This window comes from Heptranchias perlo, chromosome 1, assembly GCF_035084215.1.
Source record: "Heptranchias perlo isolate sHepPer1 chromosome 1, sHepPer1.hap1, whole genome shotgun sequence".
Lineage (NCBI taxonomy): Eukaryota > Metazoa > Chordata > Chondrichthyes > Hexanchiformes > Hexanchidae > Heptranchias > Heptranchias perlo.
The window spans coordinates 62,534,509-62,558,166 of NC_090325.1; the positions used below are offsets into that span (position 1 = coordinate 62,534,509).

Below are 23,658 nucleotides of genomic sequence, written 5' to 3' on the forward strand. Positions count from 1 at the left end.
TTGGACCGGTGGGATTCTCACCCCACTGCAATTATAAGGAATCTTACAACATCAGGTTATAGTCCAACTGTTTTATTTGAAAATCACAAGCTTTCGGAGGCTTTCTCCTTCGTCAGGTGAGCTCCACATCATCACTGCAATTATGGTGGCAGATCACAGGACTCAGAATTTCAGGGCCAGAGATAAGAAAGAAATATTGTAAGAGCGAGAGACACATACACATAAGTAAAATGTTTACATTTTAAAAAAATTATTTTAATTGTTTACACACATGTTTTTTTTACCCTACACTGAGAATTTCAAAACAACTATTATTCACAAAACATATTTATTTATGCAGCTGTGGTATCTATTTATGTATTTAGCTGCACTGGGTAAGAAAAACACTAAAGGGGCTGAATTTCTGAGTGAGGCCTTTTAGGGGCTGATCTGGGGTGAGCGCATTCCAACTTTGTGTCAGTGATATTTGCATATTGTTGGTCGGCACCCACACCATTTACAATGTAACTGGGAATTAATAGTGTGGTTCAGCTGCAGTGTAAGGGAGTAATTTATGCATCCGAAAAAAAATTTAAAATTTGGTCTGTTCCTTTAATAGGCTAGTTTCCATACCCCAGTCATTTCACTTTTAAATGCCCCAGATGTTGGATGCTAGGGATGCACAGGCATCTCTTGCGTCCTGTGTTTTTAAGGGTGCCAACATGAGAATTACATCATATGTCATTCTTGCATTTGTGCCCGCCCAAATCTATGGAAATTTTACAGGAGGAAAAAGGACCATCCCAAATTCAGCCTCCGTCCACTCAGAATAGTGTTCTTTTTTGTTTTTTTTTGTTTTAGCCCCCCCTTTTATATGAAGGGGGGGGTTAGGGTGTGTTTACGTGCAGTAAACCAAAGTAAGTGTCAAATAATAATTTTATTATATCGATCCAGGATGCACTCCAGTCCCTGCGGTGCCCACCGGTCGCGGAAACCCTCAAGCATACCGACAGACACTGCGTGCTCCCTCTCCAGGGCCACCCGGGCACGGAGAATGCCGCGGAAGAGAGGCAGACAGTCGGAGCGACCGCCCCCACGGGCCGCATCTAACCTGGACCTGTGGATAGCCACCTTTTCAGGCCCAGGAGCAGACCCACGAGGACGTCCACCAATCTGCCCGCCACCCCCCTCACGGGCGGCCAAAGATCAGGAGCGTGGGACTGAAGTGCAGCCAGAACTTGAGGAGCAACCCCCTTAAATAGTGGAACAGGGGCTGCAGCCTCCCACGCCTTGTGAATAAATGAAACACGGACTCATCCAGGCCGCAGAAATTGCAGGCGGCCTGGGAGTCTGTGAAATGGCGTAAACGCCTGTTGGTCGCTACTGCTCCGTGCAACACTCTCCATCCCAGATCTCCAATGGCACATGGGAGGATCCCCGAGTAGAGAGCCCTCCACTGGGGCCCCCACCTCTGCCGGATGGAAAGATGGTACACCAGGGCATGTCCGGGCGAGAGACGAGGGCGCGGGGGTGGAGAGTGTGCAGGAGCAGCCCGTACAGGAAATCCCTCCTCACAGAGTGAAATGGCACGGAGGGAATTTCCGAGAGACAGCTCAAGTTGTGAGGCACAGCCCTCCGAGGGAGGTATCGGGGCCTGACTCCGATGAGGAATTCCATCCGAATGGGGTCAGATCCACACGCTTGAGCCTCCTCCACACACCGAGTGGAGTCAGGGCCGAGTGCCACTTTCAACACCCGGATGGCGGCGGCCGTGTCCCAGACATGGTGCAAGGACATCCGTGCGGCCAGTGTCCCCGGCGCCATCCAGCCCGCCCCTCCGCCATCCAGGACGTCCCTGACTCTGGTTACCTTACCGGCCAGGGCCCTCTCCTCCGTCAGCCGCGAGCTGCCGAAGCCAACACCGCAGAGGAACGGATTCCTGAGCAGCGACTCCTGCAGGACGGCCGCCACCTCCGACGGGGGAGAGCACCGGCAGGAGGCAACCATATTCCAGACCCTGATCAGATCCTGGTAAAAGACAGGTAGCTCCCGCAAAGACGCACGGCCGCCCGGCAACGTGATAAACAGGAGCTGCGTGTCGTAGTTCAGGCCGTGCAGCCGGCGGAAGAAATACGTCGCCAGCGCACACCGTCCGGAGGATCTTCAGCGTACAGGTATCGCTGCAGGGTCCGAAGGCGGAAAGTCGCCACCTGGGTGTGGACGCACACCAGCCCCTGACCGCCCTCCCTAAGCGGGAGACTCAGGATCGCAGCAGCGACCCAGTGCATCCTTTTGGCCCAGAAGAAGTTAACTAGCTTCTTCTGAATCTTGGTGAAAAACTGAGGAGGAGGGATCAAAGTGACCGACCATTACCACAACATTGCGGCCACCAGCTGGTTTATGACCAGCACTCGACCCCTGTAGGATAACACTCGAAGCAGTCCTGTCCAGTGCCCTAGGCGAGCCAGAATAGTGTTCTTTTTCAACACCGGAAATTAGGAGCCTGATTGTTTGTTTCAGAGCTCGCAGACAAAACAATCAGCTCTCAGCTGGCGAGAGGCCCATTAAGGCTATATATGGTCTTTGGGGAGGTCCCAGATAAAGATAATTGATCCCGGAGCAATTATGATAAATTATTAGCACCAAGGAGCTGAAGAATGTAAAACTGCCAAATTTCTTTGGCTCGTGAAGGGACTCGGGGAACTTATAGCCGTGCGACTCTGGGCCACTCTGCTTTCCAGCAGCGGATCAGGGCAGGTATCGCTGACGAACTCTAATGGGCGCAAACGGCCCAGCCCACCCAAGTAAAAGATCCCATCCCGAGGATTTGGGACAAGGTCTTCATCCTTCCATTTAGGCTGCCACATTGCCCATCGGAATTTCGGCCTCTTATTTAATTTTGCCATGACGCGGTGAATATACTTTAAGTATAAATAATGTCTAAGACTTTATATACTGCATGAATTTATTTTATTGCTTGATTTATTTTCTTCAGCTATACTGCAACTGGCCAGTTCATTCAATGTTGATGTGAAAAACCCCATGATATTTGCTGGTTCACAAGGAGATATGTTTGGATATACTGTTAAGCAATTTGAAAACAAAGAAGGAAAGTGGTAAGTAATTTCTGCTTTTTAACAATTTTAAAACGAATTCGGCTTTAAAAGGAAATACGGTGTCTTTGACATTGATTATGTTTGAAATGGGGGGGGGCAATAATGTGCTCTACATACAGCACCACCTGCAGTGGCACTGCACAAGTGTACTGACCTCTCTGGATAACACATGGTCATCTTATTCACACCATTTTCTGGCGCTCTAAATGCATACTTCATGACATTCCAGGAGAAAGGTGCTAGCAGCCAGTAAAGGTCATCATGCCCAATATGGGGAATGGGTACCAAACTCATTTCAATGCACCAGGCACCCACCATCATATTATCAGCCCAGCATATATTACAAAAATGTTTTGTTACATATGTTATGAATCGTTCAAAACACATGTAATTATTGATCATATTGGGCACAGTTTTAGTTCCCAAGTCTGGGTTGGGGGCGGGGTGGAGGGGGGCAATCAAAATCGGAGCAATTAAAGTGGGCGGGCCGATATTTAAACCAGTAATTGAGGGAGTTGAACTTGTTAAAGTATTTAGTTTTACGTTTATTGAGGCTGGGAAAGGATTTTAACTCTGTCTCAATGCATTTCCTGTGACCTCTGTAACACGCCATGGAAACGGAGGCGATTTGCAGCTGGGAGCCATTTGGACATTTAAATCAGTGTTTGACTGATGGGGATAAAAGGTGAGTTTTTGCAGCAGAACAATCAGTTCTCTCAGACAAACCTTTGGCTGGGAGTTCTCAGTGTTTAGACTGAGATTTCTTTGTTCACATTCAGAATTCTTCTATTCAGACCTACTTTTTGGACCCGCTCAAACTGACACCATCAGGATGGGAGGCGCAATGATTGTATTCAGCAGTACATCTGAGGAGGAGGCACATCACTATCTGCGCCAAGCACGGCGTGCAGTTCCAGGACTTGCAGCTCTACAAGACAGTGGTGTGCCACAAGGACCTGCAGAAGAGCAGAGAGGGGAACAACGAAGAGGCCGACGTCACAGGAGGCACTACCCATGTGAGAGGTCTACAGGCAGAGACTGAGCTTCCTGGACCTCTCTGAGGGCTGAGAGTGAGTCGCCAGGTGGTCGCAGACATCTGCACACTCCTTCATGCAGAGCTGCTCCTGACTGGGCCTGGTGGCATCGCATTGCTCGTCGCAGTTAAAGTCACCACTGCCCTCAATTTCTTCATCTGTGGATCTTTCCAGGGTACCACCGGTGACATCACCAGGGTCTCTCAGTCATCTGCACACAAGTGCATACGACAGGTCATGGATGGCTTGTTTTGTAGGGCGTCCCACGATGTCAACTTCCCCATGGATGACATCAGCCAGACTGAGAGGGCAGTAGGTTTCCACTCTCTGGCTGGCCTCCCACGGGTACAAGGCACAATTGATTGCACACACGTAGCAATCCGAGCACCTCCACATCAGCCAGGACTGTTCATCAACTGAAAGTGATATCACTCTATCAATGCACAGCTGGTTTGCGACCAGGTGTGTGCCAGATTCCCTGGCAGCTGCCATGATTCCTTCATTCTGTGTGAATCCAACATCCCGGCCCACTTCCAAGCACAAGACAGAGTTAAGGGCTGGCTCCTTGGAGACAAGGGATACCCCCTGCAGACGTGGCTCATGAGACCTGTGAGAAATCCCACCAGAGAGACACAGCATCGGTGCAACAACAGTCACATCACCACCAGGTCTGTCATTGAACAAGCCATAGGACTGCTCAAGATGCGGTTTCGGTGCCTGGGTCGATCTAAGGGAGCCCTTCAGTACTCACCAGCGTGAGTGGGTAGAATAATAGACATCTGCTGCATCCTGCACAACATCGCTCAACAGAGAGGGTTACTGGTGCATGAGGCCCCATGCCCTCATGAAGCACCTGCATCTGCCGTCAACATTGAGGAGAAGGAGGACGACGATGAGCAACTCATCGGCAGAGAAGCGGCTCACCTGGCTGCTCCTGATGCCAGGGAGTCAATCATATTTGACAGATTCGCATAAGGAGATCTGCAAAGTGAAGATAGTCAAGTCCTCAGACCTTCTGGAATGAGCACCACCAACACCAGCTCCCCAACCCCCCCCCCCCCCATTTGCACAAAACATTCCTACAGCCACACATAAACCCATTATAAGCACACCCAGTGGGTGTCGTCAAGTCTCGCCATTCATGATGAAGCACATGAAAGGGCTCTTTCACCAAAGGGACTCAAGGATGGGCACGACGTGGCAGTGGTGGTGAGAATTATAACATTTAATGTGCATTGAACAAAAAACAAATATAAATGAAAAACATGACATCCTGTCAGGCACCCTTGTGCATACCCTTCGTGATTATAAAACCTTAGCCTTTCTCTTCCTACTACTTCTACATGGTGCATCCCCTGTGGCTTTTCTGCTGCTGCTCCATGTTTTGAAATTTCATCATTCTCCCACAAAAGCCATGCTTGCAATGGCCCTTTAAATACTCCAGCTGTCATTCAGGTGCGCAGTCCACCCGTTGCGCAGCTTTCAGACGGCAAACCCAGAAGCCACATTAAGGGCCTTCAATTAAGTTGCGATTGCATGGAGGAAGGTAAGAATTTTTTTGCCTGGTTTCCCCGCGGCCCCCCCTGCACTTACATCCCGCCGCCATGATAAAATCCTGCCCCTGTCTCATACAAACATTAAGTGTTTATTTAGACTATTGTACTACCATGGAAGAGTGCATTGATGACATGCAAACCCTTTCTTCCTCTCTACAGTGTCAGTTATTTTGTTTTTTTTCCTGCCTGGTTGAAAAGAAAACATCTGTGAGATGTTGTGGATGTTTAATTAATAGGTCCTGTTGTTTTCTCTCTGATCCACAGAGAATCAAACGAGGCTTAAAATGTAAATTAATGCATCCTTAAAATTCATAACAAACTTGTCAAATTAAGAAAAAAACCTTTGTAACAAATGATTACTTATCTCCCAGCATCATATACTGACAATTATTACATAACCCAGTGAGCAGTCTGCATGTTTAATTTTACTTTGTGTTCTTTCATTATAGTTTAGAGTTTGATATGTTAATTGACAACCTACACCTCTAAAGCACTCCTGACATTGAGAATACTTTACAAAAGGAAGGCTGCAAGTACGAGAGGAAAAGAGGAAATTTTGTTTTTATTCGTTCATGGGATGTGGGCGTCGCTGGCGAGGCTGGCATTTATTGCCCATCCCTAATTGCCCTTGAGAAGGTGGTGGTGAGCCGCCTTCTTGAACTACTGCAGTCCGTGTGGTGAAGGTTCTCCCACAGTGCTGTTAGGAAGGGAGTTCCAGGATTTTGACCCAGCGACGATGAAGGAACGGCAATATATTTCCAAGTCGGGATGGTGTGTGACTTGGAGGGGAACGTGCAGGTGGTGTTGTTCCCATGAACCTGCTGCTCTTGTCCTTCTAGGTGGTAGAGGTCGCGGGTTTGGGAGGTGCTGTCGATGAAGCCTTGGCGAGTTGCTGCAGTGCATCCTGTGGATGGTACACACTGCAGCCACTGTGCGCCGGTGGTGAAGTGAGTGAATGTTTAGGGTGGTGGATGGGGTGCCAATCAAGTGGGCTGCTTTGTCCTGGATGGTGTCGAGCTTCTTGAGTGTTGTTGGAGCTGCACTCATCCAAGCAAGTGGAGAGTATTCCATCACAGTCCTGACTTGTGCCTTGTAGATGGTGGAAAGGCTTTGGGGAGTCGGGAGGTGAGTCACTCGCCACAGAATACCCAGCCTCTGACCTGCTCTTGTAGCCACAGTATTTATATGGCTGGTCCAGTTCAATTTCTGGTCAATGGTGACCCCCAGGATGTTGATGGTGCGGGATTCGGTGATGGTAATGCCGTTGAATATCAAGGGGAGGTGGTTAGACTCTATCTTGTTGGAGATGGTCATTGCCTGGCACTTGTCTGGCGCAAATGTTACTTTCCACTTATCAGCCCAAGCCTGGATGTTGTCCAGGTCTTGCTGCATGCGGGCTCGGACTGCTAAAAAAGATATAAGGGTGGAAACAAAAGCACAGTCAAAGAGAATGGTTCTAAGGAGATTTGGAATGTAAGGAGGGAGTTGGCATGGTACAGGAATTTTGTGAGGGAGCTTTAAGGGACAAAGAGTACAGCCGTTGAAAGAGGGTTCACTGATGATGGAGTGGAGGAAGTGCACAATGAGTCATATTTCTGCACCAGAGAAGCCATGAGCGGGGTGCTGAGACATACTGCAGTTCATTTATAGCAAATGGGACATTCAGCTGGCAATAGGGGTCCCATATGTCCGCACTGCAACCCCTATCATCCATATCACCTCCTGCATTGTGCTTCAACACACAGAGGAATTATAAAGTGGTCCCAAAAGGTTAAAGGTAAAGCAGTATGATTTTTTAAAAATTGGGCAGTCTAGGACCAAGGCTCATTGTGCAGGACCACCATAGTATTTATTTTTTCACCAAAATAGTGTGAACAAATGCATCTTCCAACTTGCCCTCATCCTGTGGGTTGTTCCTTTAATTCTAAACAGCCACCAACTTTATAATGTACATATACCATTATCTGATTACTTAGTTTATTGCTGCGTGTTATAGCAAACAGACTAAAAAAAATAATTTGTGACAACTCAAAGCTTCTGGAGGCCTAAAGTAGTCCCTAGACCCTCAGAAAAACTTGGCTTCATTCCTTTTGCCATTGGCTAAGTTTTCACACTCAAAGCTTTCCTCAGGTTGTGCAACAGTGAGGACAGTGCAAATAATTATCCATGCAAAGAAGGTATTTTGCCAGTAAAGTGTCAAATGTCCTTCATTTGTTGTACATAACTTTTTCAACATTCTTGCTGAGTTTTGATAATAATGCAGTGAAACACAACAAAGAACAAACTACCGCAAGTGTGTTTTTATATATCACGCACACACACTTTAGCATCTGGGCATAAAAGATCACCTTGGTGCAGCAAAGAGAGAAGAAAGTCAGGCAAGGTAGATTCATGTCCATAACAGAGCTGACCCCATTTAAATTAATGGAAGAAAAATTGGGAGGGCTGCATTATGGGCATGCGATCCTCCCTACTTGATTTTCCTCTCTTCACTGCACCTAGGCAATTCTTTACACCCGTACATTAAAAATTAAATCTATCCCTAGATGGTTTCCTGTTCATGTTCTAGTTGCAGTTATACTTCTGGTAGAGTACAGTAGCTTGTTTATGGTTCTGTAGAGATAGAGATCAGTACATGGTTGGAAAACATGCCATTTATTAAGCCAGATCCCCTCCTTGTAAATAAGTGCCAAGACATTTAAAAAATGTCCTTCTGTTCTTAAATACCAGCAGAGTTCAGATCCATTATGATGAAGAAGTGTGTAAGAAGCCAGCAATGAAAAGAAGCAATCAGATGAGAATGACTGTTACTTCATGACTGCAGTCTGAAAGTGAATAACTTGTTGCAAGGAAACAACAGATGACTTTCATAATATTTTGTGGATATGATTTGCCAATAGTTTCTTCTAGAAAAAAAACTGTTTCCATTTAGCACCAACAGTTACAGACTTGGGTATGTTTTACACATTCAGATGTTATAATGTCCAAGAAGGAAAATCTATCATAGTTCTTGTTTTCCATTATCATCACCATCCCACTATGAGTTAGAAAGATGGCTAGAAGTTTGTTTTTATATCCAAGATTGTTCTTTGTAAATGAGTTATTCCTATATGTGTAAAAACATATAAAGTAAAATTTTGGCTAGCGCAAAACCTTTTGTCAGCAGGATCTGGATATGCGGAGGTCAGAAAATAACCAGTTCCAAAACTAGCCCATTCTCTGCTCATTTAGCGCAGCATGCAAGTTCCTGTACTTGTTTGTTCATCAACATTGTTCTATCTCACATAGAATGCGTGAATGCTTCATTTAAATCACAGATCTTGTCCAAATTACTGCACAATAGGCCAGCTAGTGAAATTCCAGAGATTATATAGCACACATGCATTGCACTCGGCTCAACCATTTAAAATAAATGTTAAAGGCCAGCCATGTTCTGGCCTGTGGGGAAGGGATTTCTTAAAGCAGGGCTACTCCTTCATTTTTGTCGCAATTACAATATACAAATGCTTAGTGCTCTCCTGGTTTTGGGTTTGATAGTAGAAGACAAAAAGGACTAAAGAAGGAACGGCAGGGAAATCAGATTGCACCAGAGCATACGTGCCATTATCCTAGCAACCTTATATACATGGTCAGGCACAGCTCCCTGGCCATGGCATAGGAGAAATGCTTTTGCAGGTTATAATTCAGCATGAAGGCAATTATCGAGATGTGCCATATACTGCAAACAAATCTGCAGACAATCTCAACAGGAGCAGCGCTGCCAGTGGCATTCAAGGTCATCAGCACCTTTAATTTTTATGCCTCCTATGCCTCCTATTCCTTCAACAATATCAGCCATTTTGCAGAACACAAATGTATCACCCACTGCTACCCGCTACCTGAATCTCCAGGGTGGATGTAGCCATGCTGCTTGGAAGTGGTGGGCGGACATATGGTGCTGTGAGGTGGTGTTAGAACTGCTGGCTGAGTCAGGTTCGACCCCTTACAAAAACAGAAAGGGAACATATGATGGAATAGTGGCTGCAAGATACCTCTTTAAACAGCACTTGCATGGTGTTGTGCTTGACTGTGTGTCTATGTGATTGAATGAGTGACTGAGAGTATCAGTTGTAAAGCCCTTTGATCATGTAAGTGTGCCAGGAGTGTAAGTTTCAAATTGCAGCATGATTGTGTGCCCTATATAGGAATTTAAGAAAGTAAAGCACTGGAAAAGACTCTGCAGTCCATTTGGCTGACTACCCATTCCCTCAAATCCAATTTTCCCTTAAATGTTTCCATTTGTTTACCTCCACTGCCTCCCGGGCAGACAAGTCCATGTGTTTACTACCGTCCGGATAAAGCAACTCAATCTAAACTGTTCCTATTCACCTTCCCTCTTCTAAGCGTCAGCCTCTGCCCCTGTTTGTGTCAATCTCAAGCAAACTATCAGGGTTCAAATTATGTGTTTCTTAAGAATCTAGACTACTTGAATTGTATCTCTGCTGAGCCTTCTCTTCTCCAGAGTAAACTATCCCATACCTCATACAATCTCCTCATATCTCAGATGCCGTAAGTTATATCACTTTGATTACCTTTTCCTGCAATGTGTTCAAACCTGGATAATCTTACTGTAGAATGGCAACCAAAATTGTACACAGGTGTGGCTGTACCAGGGTTGATAAATCCTTGGAATTATGCTCTATTTAACTGTGGCTATACATCCCAAGATTTGATTAATTTTTCTTATCGCTGATGCATACTGTGCAGTTGGTGTCAGTCAGCTATCCATCAAAACCTCTCGATCTGTCTCTACAGCCATTTAATTTATATTCTTTTGCTTATTTCCCTTCCCTAGTCTTATTACCTTGCATGTGTTCACATTAAATTCCATTTATCATTCACCGGCCCAACATCCCAAAATATCCAGATTCCTTTCTATTGGTTTACATTTTTTCTAACGCTTGAACCCCACCAAATTTTGCATCGTCTGGAAACATAGGCAGCTTTATTTTATCCTCAGCTTTAAATCTCCAACAATAGCCCCAACGCTGATCCTTGTGGCATTTTACTGGTGGGCCCTTGACATGTCAACACAGCTCATTCACAACCATCTATTTTAAACAATTTTTAATTCACCTCAGAAGCTTTCCTCCCATTCAATGTCTTCCTACATTGTGGGCTAATTATTTGTGTAATATGATATCCAAAGCCTTTCTGAAATCCAAATGTATCATATCCAGAGAGCTTCCAATGCCAAAAAGGTATGTCCTTGAATTTAGGCAAGACACACTTCCTGTAAATCCACGCTGACTCCATAAGACCGTAAGAGTTAGGAGCAGGAGTAGGCCATTCGGCCCCTCGAGCCTGCTCCGCCATTTAATGAGATCATGGCTGATCTGATTTTTACCTCAACTCCACTTTCCCGCCCTCTCCCCATATCCTTTGGCTCCCTTGCTGATCAAAAATTTGTCTAACTCAGCCTTGAATGTATTCAATGACTCAGCCTCCACAGCTTTTTGGGGTAAAGAATTCCAAAGATTCACGACCCTCTGAGAGAAGAAATTCCTCCTCATTTCTGTCTTAAACGGGCGACCCTTTATTCTGAGACTATGCCCCCTAGTTTTAGATTCCCTCATGAGGGGTAACATCCTCTCAGCATCTACCCTATCGAGTCCCCTCAGAATCTTGTATGTTTCAATAAGATCTCCTCTCATTCTTCGAAACTCCAATGAGTATAGACCCAACCTGTTCAATCTTTCCTCATAAGACAACCCTTCCATACTCGGAATCAACCTAGTGAACCTTCTCTGAACTGCCTCCAATGCAAGTATATCCTTCCTTAAATAAGGGCATCAGAACTGTACGCAGTACTCCAGGTGTGGTCTCACCAGCACCCTGTACCGTTGTAGCATGACTTCCCTGCTTTTATACTCCATCCCCCTAGAAATAAAGGCCAATATTCTGTTTGCCTTCTGGATTATCCGCTGCACCTGTATTTAGACGTTTTGTCTTTCATGTACGAGGACACCCAGATCCCTCTGCACTGCAGCATTTTGTAGTATTTCTCCATTCAAATAATATTTTGCTTTTTTATTTTTCCTCCCAAAGTGGATGACTTCACATTTTCCCACATTATATTCCATCTGCCAAATTTTTGCTCATTCACTTAACCTGTCAATATCCCTTTGCAGACACTTTGTGTCCTCATTGCAACTTGCTTTTCCACCTGTCTTTGTATCATCAGCAAATTTGGCCACAAGACACTCTGTTCCCTCATCCAAATCATTGATATATATTGTAAATAGTTGAGGCCCCAGCACTGATCCCTGTGGTACCCCACTAGTTACAGATTACCATTTTGAAAATGACCCTTTTATCCCGACTCTTTGTTTTCTGTTAGTTAGCCAATCCTCTATCCATGCCAGTATATTACCCCCAACACCATGAGCTCTTATCTTGTGCAGTAATCTTCTATGTGGCACCTTATCGAATGCCTTTTGGAAATCCAAATATACTGCATCCATTGGTTCCCCTTTATCCACCTTGCCCATTACTTCCTCAAAGATCTCTAATAAATTTGTCAGATACGATTTCTCCTTCATAAAACCATGTTGACTCTCCTTGATTGTATTATGAGTCTCCAAATGTCCTGCTTCTACTTCCTTAATAATGGATTCTAGCATTTTCCCAATGGCAGATGTTAGGCTAACTGGTCTATAGTTACCTGCTTTCTGTCTCACTCCCTTCTTGAATAGGGGTGTTACGTTTGTGGTTTTCCAATCCGCTGGGACCTTTCCAGAATCTAGTGAATTCTGGAAGATTACAACCAATACATCCACTATGTCTGTAGCCACTTCCTTTAAGACCCTCGGATGCAAGCCATCAGGTCCAGGGGACTTGTCAGCCTTTAGACCTAGTACTTTTTCTCGGTGATAGTGATTGTTTTTAGTTCCTCCCTCCCCTTGATTTTCTACTATTATTGGTTTATTATTAGTGTCTTCTACTGTGAGGACAGATACAAAATATCTGTTCAATTCCTCTGCCATTTCCTTGTTTTCCATTATTATTTTCCCAGTCTCATCCTTTAAGGGACCAATGTTTACTTTAGCTACCCTCTTCCTTTTTATATACTTGTAGAAGCTTTTACTGTCAGTTTTTATATTTCTTGCTAGTTTACTCTCATAATTTATTTTCTCCCTCTTTTTTATTCTTTTAGTCATCCTTTGCTGGTTTTTAAAGTTTTCCCAATCTTCAGGCTTACCAGTAATCTTTGCCATGTTGTATGCCTTTTCTTTTAACCTGATACCATTCTTGACTGTCTTAGTTAGCCATGGTTGGTTCACCCTTTTTGTGGAGTCTTTCCTCCTCACAGGGATCTCCCTCTTACCAGAGTATGATATGCATAGTAAGCAGTGAGAAAGCTGTAAGGTTGTGTGAGGGCATGGCATGGACCAGCATTAAGTATGGAATCGGCTGACCATCAACACTTTGTGGCATACATAGTTGAGCCATCTCCCTGGTAAATGGTACTGTTAGGTAATTTTACCTCGGCAACGTCCTTAAAATGAGACATCTGTATCTGTTCCCAGATCCAGGAGGCACTGTACAAAGTGTCAGTCATGGCTGTTTCTTTCTACCAGACATGTTGCATTCCTTTCCTCTGGGGACAGTGTCCTTGAGTGCCAAACAGAGCAGCAGTCCTTGCCCACACTTCGCCAACCACCAAACACGGTGTTTGGGCACTGCGCTGCTTTAATACTCATCCATAGATTCTATTACTTGCCTCTACGTTTATTCAACCAGCTGCTATTTTATGTCAGCCAATTTCTTTTATCCCATTCAGCCTTTAGAATGGTTAAAACAGCCATTTCCGACTTTATAAAGTCCTCCAACAAGTTTATCTCTATCTTTAAGTGGCAGCAACAATTAAATACAGCCCTTTGCACAATTTCTCTCCCCTACCCCTTTGGTGTGCTGCTAGCACCAGACCCAATATGGAAAGCGAACTTGCCATTAACAATTAATTGGAGCTGACCCCACAAAATCCTAGAGTTTGGTCCAGCGAGAAGTCAACACAAGTTTGCTCATTGCAGTCCAATCCTTTTGGTGCTGGGACCAGAAAATATACTTATGTTCTTTTACTCCAATTTGTAATTTAATGGTCAAAGTTTTGTTTCTGAATGCACAAAAGTACACCCATGTGTGATGTGAAGTCATCATGGCATTTTTTTCTTTGAATTCAGGCTTCTTATTGGCTCTCCTTGGGAAGGACAGCCCAGAAACAGAACTGGTGATGTCTACAAATGTCCAACATTCAAGACCAACAGTCCAGAATGTGTGAAGCTGAACTTAGCTGGTAAAATTAAAATGTATTTTTTCTCAGAAAATCATTGTGACAGAATATTAATATTTATACGTTTGTGGACTCGCTCATCTTTAGTTCCTTACTATTGTTTGTCTTCCAAAGAGCTGTATGTGTGAGCCAACAAAGGCAAACTGCTCAGTTTATGCTAGTGACAAACATTAGGGGAGGTGATTTTAACTGGTTCCTCACTCTGGCCAAAGTTAAAATCGCCGTTGGGGCCCGATGACGTTATCAACCCCCCAATTAGCATATGTCAATTAGGACCCCACTGGCTTTGGGCAGGCAGCTTAGCTGCCTGTCCAGAATCCTCCATTAAAATTGGAAACGGTGGTATTCAGGCGGCTTTCCGGTGGGAAAGTAACCTGAGGCATTTTAACTGCCCACCTACCAGGTTTAACCTGGGCAGCTGGCATTAAAATCCCCCCCACCCCAAATCTCCTTAAGAAATTGTTAAATTACACAAGGTAGAGCCTGTGACACTTAATGAAACCCATAATAAGAACATAAGAAATAGGGGCAGGAGTAGTCTATACAGCCGCTCAAGCCTGCTCCGCCATTCAATACCATCATGGCTGATCTTTGACCTCAACTCCACTTTCCCACCCGATCCCCATATCCCTTGATTCCCTTAGAGTCCAAAAATCTTTCGATCTCAGCCTTGAATATACTCAACAGCTCAGCATCCACAACCCTCTGCAGTAGAGAATTACAAAGATTCACCACACTTTGAGTGAAGAAATTCCTCCTCATTTTAGCCCTAGATGGCCGACCCCTTATCCTGAGACTATGTCCCATAGTACTAGACTCTCCAGCCAGGGGAAACAGCCTCTCAGCATCTGCCCTCTCAGAATCGTATATGTTTCAATGAGATCACCTCTCATTCTTCTAAACTCCAGAAAGTATAGGCCCATTCTACTCAATCTCTCCTCATAGGACAATTCTTTCATCCCAGGAATCAATCTAGTGAACCTTCGTTGCACCGCCTCTAAGACAAGTATATCCTTCCTTAGGTAAGGAGACCAAAACTGTACACAGTACTCTAGGTGTGGTCTCACCAAAGCCCTGTACAATTGTAGCAAGACATCCTTACTCTTATACTCGAACCCCATTGCAATAAAGGCCAACATACAATTTGCCTTCATAATTGCTTGCTGTACCTGCATGAGAGTGAGGAACTTAAAGTACTTATCAGTAGAGAAAAAGTACTTGAGAAACTAATAGGACTAAAAGCCAATAAATCCCCTGGACCTGATGGCCTACATCCGAGGGTCCGAAAAGAGGTGGCTGTAGAGATAGTGGGTGCATTGGTTATGATCTTCCAAAATTCCTGAGATTCCAGAACGGTCCCAGCAGATTGGAAGGCAGCAAGTGTAACCCTGCTATTCAAGAAAGAAGGGAGACAGAAAACAGAGAACTACAGGCCAGTTAGCCTGACATCAGTCGTCGGCAAAATGCTGGAATCCATTATTAAAGAAGTGGTACATGGCACTTAGAACATCATAATATAATTAGGCAGAGTCAACATGGTTTTATGAAATGGAAATCATGTTTGACAAATCTATTCGAGTTTTTTGAGGATGTAACTAGCAGAGTTGATAAAGGGGAACCAGTGGATGTAATCTATTTGGATTTTCAAAAGGCATTTGATAAAGTGCCACATAAAAGCTTGTGATGCAAGGTAAGGGTTCATGGGGGTGGGGTGAATATATTAGCATGGATAGAGAATTGGTTAATGGACAGAAAATAGAGAGTAGGGACAAACGAGTCTTTTTCAGATTGGCAGGCTGTAACTAGTGGGATACCGCAAGAATCGGTGCTTGGGCCTCAGCTATTTACAATCCTTATTAATGACTTGGATGAAGGGACCAAGTGTAATGTATCCAAGTTTGCTGATGATACAAAACTAGGTGGGAAAGTAAGCTGTAAGGAGGTCACAAAGTGTCTGCAAAGGGATTTAGACAGGTTAAATGAGTGGACAAGAAGGTGCAAATGGAGTATAATGTGGGGAAATGTGAGGTTATTCACTTTGGTAGGAAGAATAGAAAAACAGAATATTTTTTAAATGGTGAGAAACTATTAAGTGTTGGTGTCCAGAGAGATTTGGGTGTCCTGGTACAAGAAACACAAAAAGTTAGCATTCAGGTACAGCAGGCAATTAGGAAAGCAAATGGCATGTTGGCCTTTATTGCAAGGGGGTTGGAGTACAAGAGTAAGGAAGTCTTACTACAATTGTACAGGGCTTTGGTGAACCCTCACCTGGAGTACTGTGTATAGTTTTGATCTCCTTACCTAAGGAAGGATATACTTGTCTTGGAGGCGGTGCAACGAAGGTTCACTAGATTAATTCCTGGATTGAGAGGCTTGTCCTGTGAGGAGAGGTTGCATAGAATGAGCCTATATTACCTGGAGTTTAGAAGAATGAGAGGTGATCTAATTGAAACATATCAGATTCTGAGGGGGCTTGATAAGGTAAAGGCTGAGAGGTTGTTTCCCCTGGCTGGAGAGTCTGGAACTAGAGGACAGAGTCGCAGGATAAGAGGTTGGCTATTTAAGACTGAGATGAGGAGGAATTTCTCCACTCAGATGGTTGTAAATCTTTGGAATTCTCTACTCCGGAGAGCTGTGGATGCTGAGTTGTTGAATATGTTCAAGGCTGAGATAGACAGATTTTTGGACTCTAGGGGAATCAAGGGATATGGGGATCGGGCAGGAAAGTGGAGTTGAGGTCGAAGATCAGCCATGATCTTATTGAATGTCAGAGCAGGCTCGAGGGGCCGTATGGTCTACTCCTGCTCCTATTTCTTGTCTTCTTATGTTTTTATGTTAACTTTCTGTGTTTTGTGTACAAATAAAAGGCTGCCTCTATTCAGTCTCTGCAAACTAGTTTATTCAGTCGCACCTGGAAAGGAATACAATACCTCTGGTGAACAGCACCAGAAACAGTTGCAAGTCAACTTTCTGCGACAGTGTTAGAGGCTTCAGGCCATTTCTCTTGGCCTGAAGCCTCACTGAGATCTTAGTACAGAAGCCTTCGCTTCTGTTCTGAAATATTCAGTTAGGCAAGTCCTGGAAAATCCAAGTCAGGAGATATTGGAATCATGGATTTTGCTTTATTACATTTGAGGGTACCTCAGGAGACTTTTTCATTTAAAAAATGGATTAAAATGTCAAATCTGCAGAAAAGACGGGAATGGTTGGAAGATAGCATACACATTGGGCTGGATTTTGCTCCGCGGGGGCATGGGTGGCAATATCAGGCAGTAAGGCTGATCGCCACTGCATTCCTGCCTCAAGCTCCATTTCTCTCCCACCTAACTCTGCTCAGACCACTGCCAACTGGCTCATCCACACCTGCCACATGTAAATGCCGGTGGGGCTTTGCTTCCCAGCCAATTTTGTTGTTGTCCCCCTCTCTTGCAGCTGCTCCTCAGGACTGCCTGGATAAAAGCGGATGTAGGTCCAGGGTAGCAGCGGTAGGTTGCCAAAGTTCTTTCAAGGGACCTACTGCACTCATCTTTGAATCCCTGGCTGACTCTTCTATTACTGCGAGCATATTTCTCCCTCACCTGGTGACCTCGCTCCTGGTGATGGGAATCCTGCCAGGAGCCTACCCTGCACGGGATATGACCCCCGATCCAGGAAGACAGAGGTGCCCCCGAACCCCCCACACAATTGCAATGCCACCACAAAGAGAAGAACCCCACCCATTATCTCTTCAAATTAGAGGTCACAATGGGGACAGCAAAGGAAAGGAAAAGAACACAAAGTTTGAAGTATGTAGTCAAAAGGGCACGAAATTCCAATGGCATCAATGTGCTACCAATGTCAGCAGAGACAAGGAGGCTGTGTAAATAGAGGAGAGGAACAGGCAGGGAGGAGGAACGGTGAGTAGGGGAGGCAGAGATCTGATGCAGTAGCAACTGAAGGGGCAACCTAGGTGAGAAGGGTAGTAGGATACAAGCGACAAGCTTCTGGGAGCCGACCCACATGTCCTCCTAAGAGGTACGGATCAGCAGAGACGGTCTGTTTGGGATCAGTGGCTGGACACCCACCAAAAATGTGGTACACGCGTTGTGGAGAGAGCTACCTGTAGCACCAAGTGCCACTTCCTTGAACGCCAGGATTCCTTTGCAATGCAGGAAGAAGTTTAACAACCTCACCAGAGCAGCCAAAGTTAATTACCTGTTCCCCTGACCCTCGCTGCATTCTCTTCACATGTGTGGCACTCCTTCACTCATTAACCTCACCTTGCCAGAGGAGTCAGAGGTGAACGTGGGGAGTCTGACAGTGGGGAGAAGAGGCTCCTCAAAAGTCAGACCCTGGATCCAGAGCCTGTGGATTCAGATCTTTGGGTTACCCTCTAAAAGTAAGTTTGCTGGATGGGCTTTATACTCACATGGAGGTACTGAGGAGCATCTTGGAGGATACCCAGACTTCAAGGGTTAAGTTACGAGGAGAGATTACACAAATTGGGGTTGTATTCTCTGGAGCTTCGAAGGTTAAGGGGTGATCTGATCGAAGTTTATAAGATATTAAGGGGAACGGATAGGGTGGATAGAGAGAAACTATTTCCGCTAGTTGGGGATTCGAGGAGTAGGGGGCACAGTCTAAAAATTAGAGCCAGACCTTTCAGGAGTGAGATTAGAAAACATTTCTACACACAAAGGGTGGTAGAAGTTTGGAACTCTCTTCTGCAAACGGCAATTGATACTAGCTCAATTGTTAAATTTAAATCTGAGATGGATAGCTTTTTGGCAATCAAAGGTATTAAGGGATATGGGCCAAAGGCAGGTATATGGAGTTAGATCACAGATCAGCCATGATCTTATCAAATGGTGAAGCATGCACGAGGGGCTGAATGGCCTACTCCTGTTCCTATGTTCCTATGATCTGAGACAGATGACAGAGGTCATGGCAAATTACAAAAGCACCCTCAATGTAAATATGCAAGAAAGATTCAACACAATACGTCGCTACCTGGGGTGGGTGGTGGTGCCAGGATCACCTGCATCTGCACTCCCTGACGGAGAGGCTTCCAGACCAGTCAGTGCATCTAAAGTGGATACTTTGACGACTGGCCTTCGTACAGCTTCCAAGAGCTTCGGACCAACATCTCTCAGATGTAACTGATACCATTAGGTTTGTCTCCATGATGATCCAGAGCCTGCGGACCCTCCGACCCAGGATAGATTTAAGAACAGCACAAAGAAGTTCCAGAGATAGCACTTATTGTAAATCTACATGTGCACAATAAACGTGTGCGGCTTATGAAGTCCAGTGTTCTGAAGAAACATTTTTTGTTTTTTGTGTTTGAGAGGATGTTTGGAGGTCAGTTTTACTGGGAGACAGAGATCCTTCTACGCCTCCTTACTGAATCAGTGCATCCTTAATCAAACCTCATCTGAGTCATTATTGAGGGGCAACGTGGTCTGTAGACTCTGGTGTAGCCTTATCTGGTGCGCCTCTGTCATTTCCTCTTCCTGCTCCTGTTCTCCCTCCATTATTAGGACATATATAGGAATGCCCATAGTAAGGGCTCTATGACAGGAGGGTGGAAAGCAAAAGATTTCTGTTCTTGAAACTGCTGAAAGGCAGCTTGCAGTTTCCTTTCTTAGCTGCATGTTGAGAAAAATATCACCAGTCAAAGCTGATGTTTTAGACAAAGTTTCTGGACGTACAAAGCCTGTGAACTCAATCACTTCCTGGTTTGACACTAATGCAGGAAACCTGCACTTCCTTTATAAGTGCTTAATTTAAATCAGTACAATTCTAATGTAACTGGTGGAATTTCTGGGACAGTAGCTTTTGCCCTCATTATGCTGTATTGTCTACCAGCTGCCAATTCTATTTTAGAATGTATTTTGGACTGGGTGTAACTCTGGTGTTTTTTTTATTCGTTCATGGGATGTGGGCGTCGCTGGCAAGGCCAGCATTTATTGCCCATCCCTAATTGCCCTTGAGAAGGTGGTGGTGAGCCGCCTTCTTGAACCGCTGCAGTCCGTGTGGTGAAGATTCTCCCACAGTGCTGTTAGGTAGAGAGTTCCAGGATTTTGACCCAGCGACGATGAAGGAACGGCGATATATTTCCAAGTCGGGATGGTGTGTGACTTGGAGGGGAACGTGCAAGTGGTGTTGTTCCCATGTGCCTGCTGCCCTTGTCTTTCTAGGTGGTAGAGGTCAATGGTTTGGGAGATGCTGTCGAAGAAGCCTTGGTGAATTGCTGCAGTGCATCCTGTGGATCCTGTATCTGTTTTATGCCTTAAATTTTGTTCTCCTAAACCAGAACTACATTGCTTTTGCATCAAAAAATTTTGCAATTTCAGGTTGAACATATTTAATTATATGGCAATTTGTAATTATCGATTGGAAAATTAGGATTGCCATAAATCAGGTACATTGACCTTCATGTCTGATTAAATATATATATATATATATACATAATCACTAACCAAATTTGAAAGTGCAAAGTTGGGGTTAGGATACTCAGTTGATTTCAATACCTCTGAGCGAGGGAAGGGTAAAATTAGCTAGGGTCTTACTCTTAATCACTATCCAATGACTCTGCTGAGAAGTGTGCAATGCAAACATGAGATGAGGTCAGAATCAGGCTTGGTTGTGATGTCCACCATGGTCAATGTTCAAAATGTAAGCTCTCACAAACAGAATGGCCACTTGGATGGGGTACTGGAGGGTGGCTGATGGCTGGGGAACTCTACTCCAGCATTTTCCCAGCATTATTCAGTGGCTTCATGAGAGATAATGGGGTTTTGGGTTACTTTTCCTGGACTTCCTTCAGTCTTAATTTTGATTTGGAATTGTCTTCTCTTAGTTTCCTTATGTACTATAGAACCATAAATTATTAAAGAAGCCTATAGAAGACAGTATTAAACCAAACTGCAAAACCTCCGATAGGGCTTAATATTGTAAAATGTACTTTTACAATTCATACTCATACCATGTCCTTTGTTACTTTTTACAGATTTTTTAACAGTTCCTAATATCACTGAAGTAAAAGAAAACATGACCCTCGGAATGTCATTGGCACCAAATTCTAAGGGAGGCTTTCTGGTAAGAAATGTACTCACAAGTTCTCAGTGCTAATTTTATTTAGAATGAATGTATAAAGTTATGCGGAAAGGTCAAAGTTCAGGGTTTTTTTCTGTCCACAAAAAGGTGAACTCTGTACCCACTGCAATAACAGGTTCTGAAAACAAGGTGGAAGTGGTTGGTGAAAGTGTTGTAATGGCAAATGATGTAACTGTTGAGAAAGCATTCAATACACATCAATAATAACAGTGCAGTACTTTAGTCATTGTTCCAGGACTTCCCACAGTTGCTTCAAATAAATAGACTACAATTTGAACAAAACGTTTGGTTTTGACCTGACGTGTATCTATTACCATTTTGCTAAGTTAAATGTTCTAGGCTTGTAAATATACAATAAAGGTTCTTCTACACCTTACGGTAAATCTGATGAACTTGTATTCCTGACTTGAAGCATCATGCAGTGGGACTGCATATCAGGAATTCGGTCATGGAGGTCAGTGAGCCTTGCGGGATATTCAGCCCATTAAAATTGGACTGGTCTCCAATATGTGCTCCTGAATTACCAATTTGTTCTTGTAACAAAAATGTTCATTTGACGTTCCTTTGTCCGTTATTTTAACAGAAAAGCGTTATCCCCATTTGTTTTAACTTTACCTATAAAGTTCTATTGCAGCCTGTACAACTGCTTTCATTTTCATACTTAAAACTATCTCTGACATTTCCAGGAGAAACTGATTTTGGCTTGAAAGGCAGAATTCTAGTATGCTCCAAATTGACAGAAAATGAACAAAATAAAAAGTCAAAAATCAAAACCATCTGGGGTTGGCATGCAGCACTGACATTCTCCTTCAGCAATTTCAATATTCGCCATTACTGGAAATTGTGCTTTTATGTACTTTGGGATTTTTCCAACACAATAAAAATGTTCAAATGTTGAATTTTTCTGCGGCTTAAGTTATGACCTACTCATGTCCCACTGCCGTCTCAGTGCAACCCCTCTTTGGTGGTGGTGAGCCACCTTCTTGAACCGCTGCAGTCCGTGTGGTAAAGGTACTCCCACAGTGCTGTTAGGTAGGGAGTTCCAGGATTTTGACCCAGCGACGATGAAGGAACGGCGATATATTTCCAAATTGGGATGTTGTGTGACTTGGAGGAGAACGTGTAGGTGGTGTTGTTCCCATGTGCCTGCTGCCCTTGTCATTCTAGGTGGTAGAGGTCGTAGATTTGGGAGATAACTTGGCAAGTTGCTGCAGTGCATCTTGTAGATGGTACATATTGCAGCCACGGTGGCGGTAGTGGAGGGAATGAATGTTTAAGGTGGTGGAAGAGGTGTCAATCAAGAGGGCTGCTTTGTCCTGGATGATGTTGAGCTTCTTGAGTGTTGTTGGAGTTGCACTCATCCAGGCAAGTGGAGAGTATTCCATCACACTCCTGACTTGTGCCTTGTAGATGGTGGAAAGGTTTTGGGGAGTCAGGAGGTGAGTCACTCACCACAGAATACCCAGCCTCTGACCTGCTCTTGTAGCCACAGTATTTATGTGGCTGGTCCAGTTAAGTTTCTGGTCAGTGGTGACCCCCAGGATGTTGATGGTGGGGGATTCGGCGATGGTAATGCTGTTGAATGTCAAGGGGAGGTGGTTAGCCTCTCTTGTTGGAGATGGTCATTGCCTGGCACGTGTCTTATGCAAATGTTACTTGCCACTTATCAGCCCAAGCCTGGATGTTGGCCAGGTCTTGCTGCAGGAGGGCATGGACTGCTTCATTACCTGAAGGGTTGCGAACGGAACTGAACACTGTGCAATCATCAGCGAACATCCCCACTTCTGACCTTGTGATGGAGGGAAGGTCATTGATGAAGCAGCTGAAGGTGATTGGGCCTAGGACACTGCCCTGAGGAACCCCTGCAGCGATGTCCTGGGGCTGAGATGATTGGCCGCCAACAACCACTGCCATCTTCCTTTGTGCTAGGTATGACTCCAGCCACTAAAGAGTTTTCCCCCTGATTCCCATTGACTTCAATTTTACTAGGGCTCCTTGGTGCCACACTCGGTCAAATGCTGCCTTGATGTCAAGGGCAGTCACTTTCACCTCACCTCTGAAATTCAGCTCTTTTGTCCATGTTTGGACCAAGGCTGTAATGAGGTCTGGAGCCGAGTTGATGACTGCTTCTCAGCATATGTTGATGACTGCTTCTCAGCATATGTTGATGACTGCTTCTCAGCATATGTTGATGACTGCTTCTCAGCATATGTTGATGACTGCTTCTCAGCATATGTTGATGACTGCTTCTCAGCATATGTTGATGACTGCTTCTCAGCATATGTTGATGACTGCTTCTCAGCATATGTTGATGACTGCTTCACAGCATATGTTGATGACTGCTTCTCAGCATATGTTGATGACTGCTTCACAGCATATGTTGATGACTGCTTCTCAGCATATGTTGATGACTGCTTCTCAGCATATGTTGATGACTGCTTCTCAGCATATGTTGATGAATGCTTCTCAACAGTTAGCTTTTCCTCGGGCTGCGTCAGCTTTGTGAAGCTCTGTTAGTTTTCTAGGTTGGCATATATGTAAAT

The 23,658-nt window shown here is 44.5% G+C and overlaps 1 protein-coding gene across 1 annotated transcript in view; it reads left to right on the forward strand.

Annotated features, from left to right (window-relative positions):
- Positions 1–23,658, forward strand: part of itga1 (integrin, alpha 1) — a 193,649-nt gene that overhangs the window by 23,790 nt on the left and 146,201 nt on the right. The window contains exons 2-4 of the mRNA XM_067985617.1: positions 2,975–3,095; positions 13,908–14,020; positions 21,009–21,097. Of these exons, the coding sequence (XP_067841718.1) occupies positions 2,975–3,095; positions 13,908–14,020; positions 21,009–21,097 (323 nt within the window). The remainder of the gene's footprint in view (positions 1–2,974; positions 3,096–13,907; positions 14,021–21,008; positions 21,098–23,658) is intronic.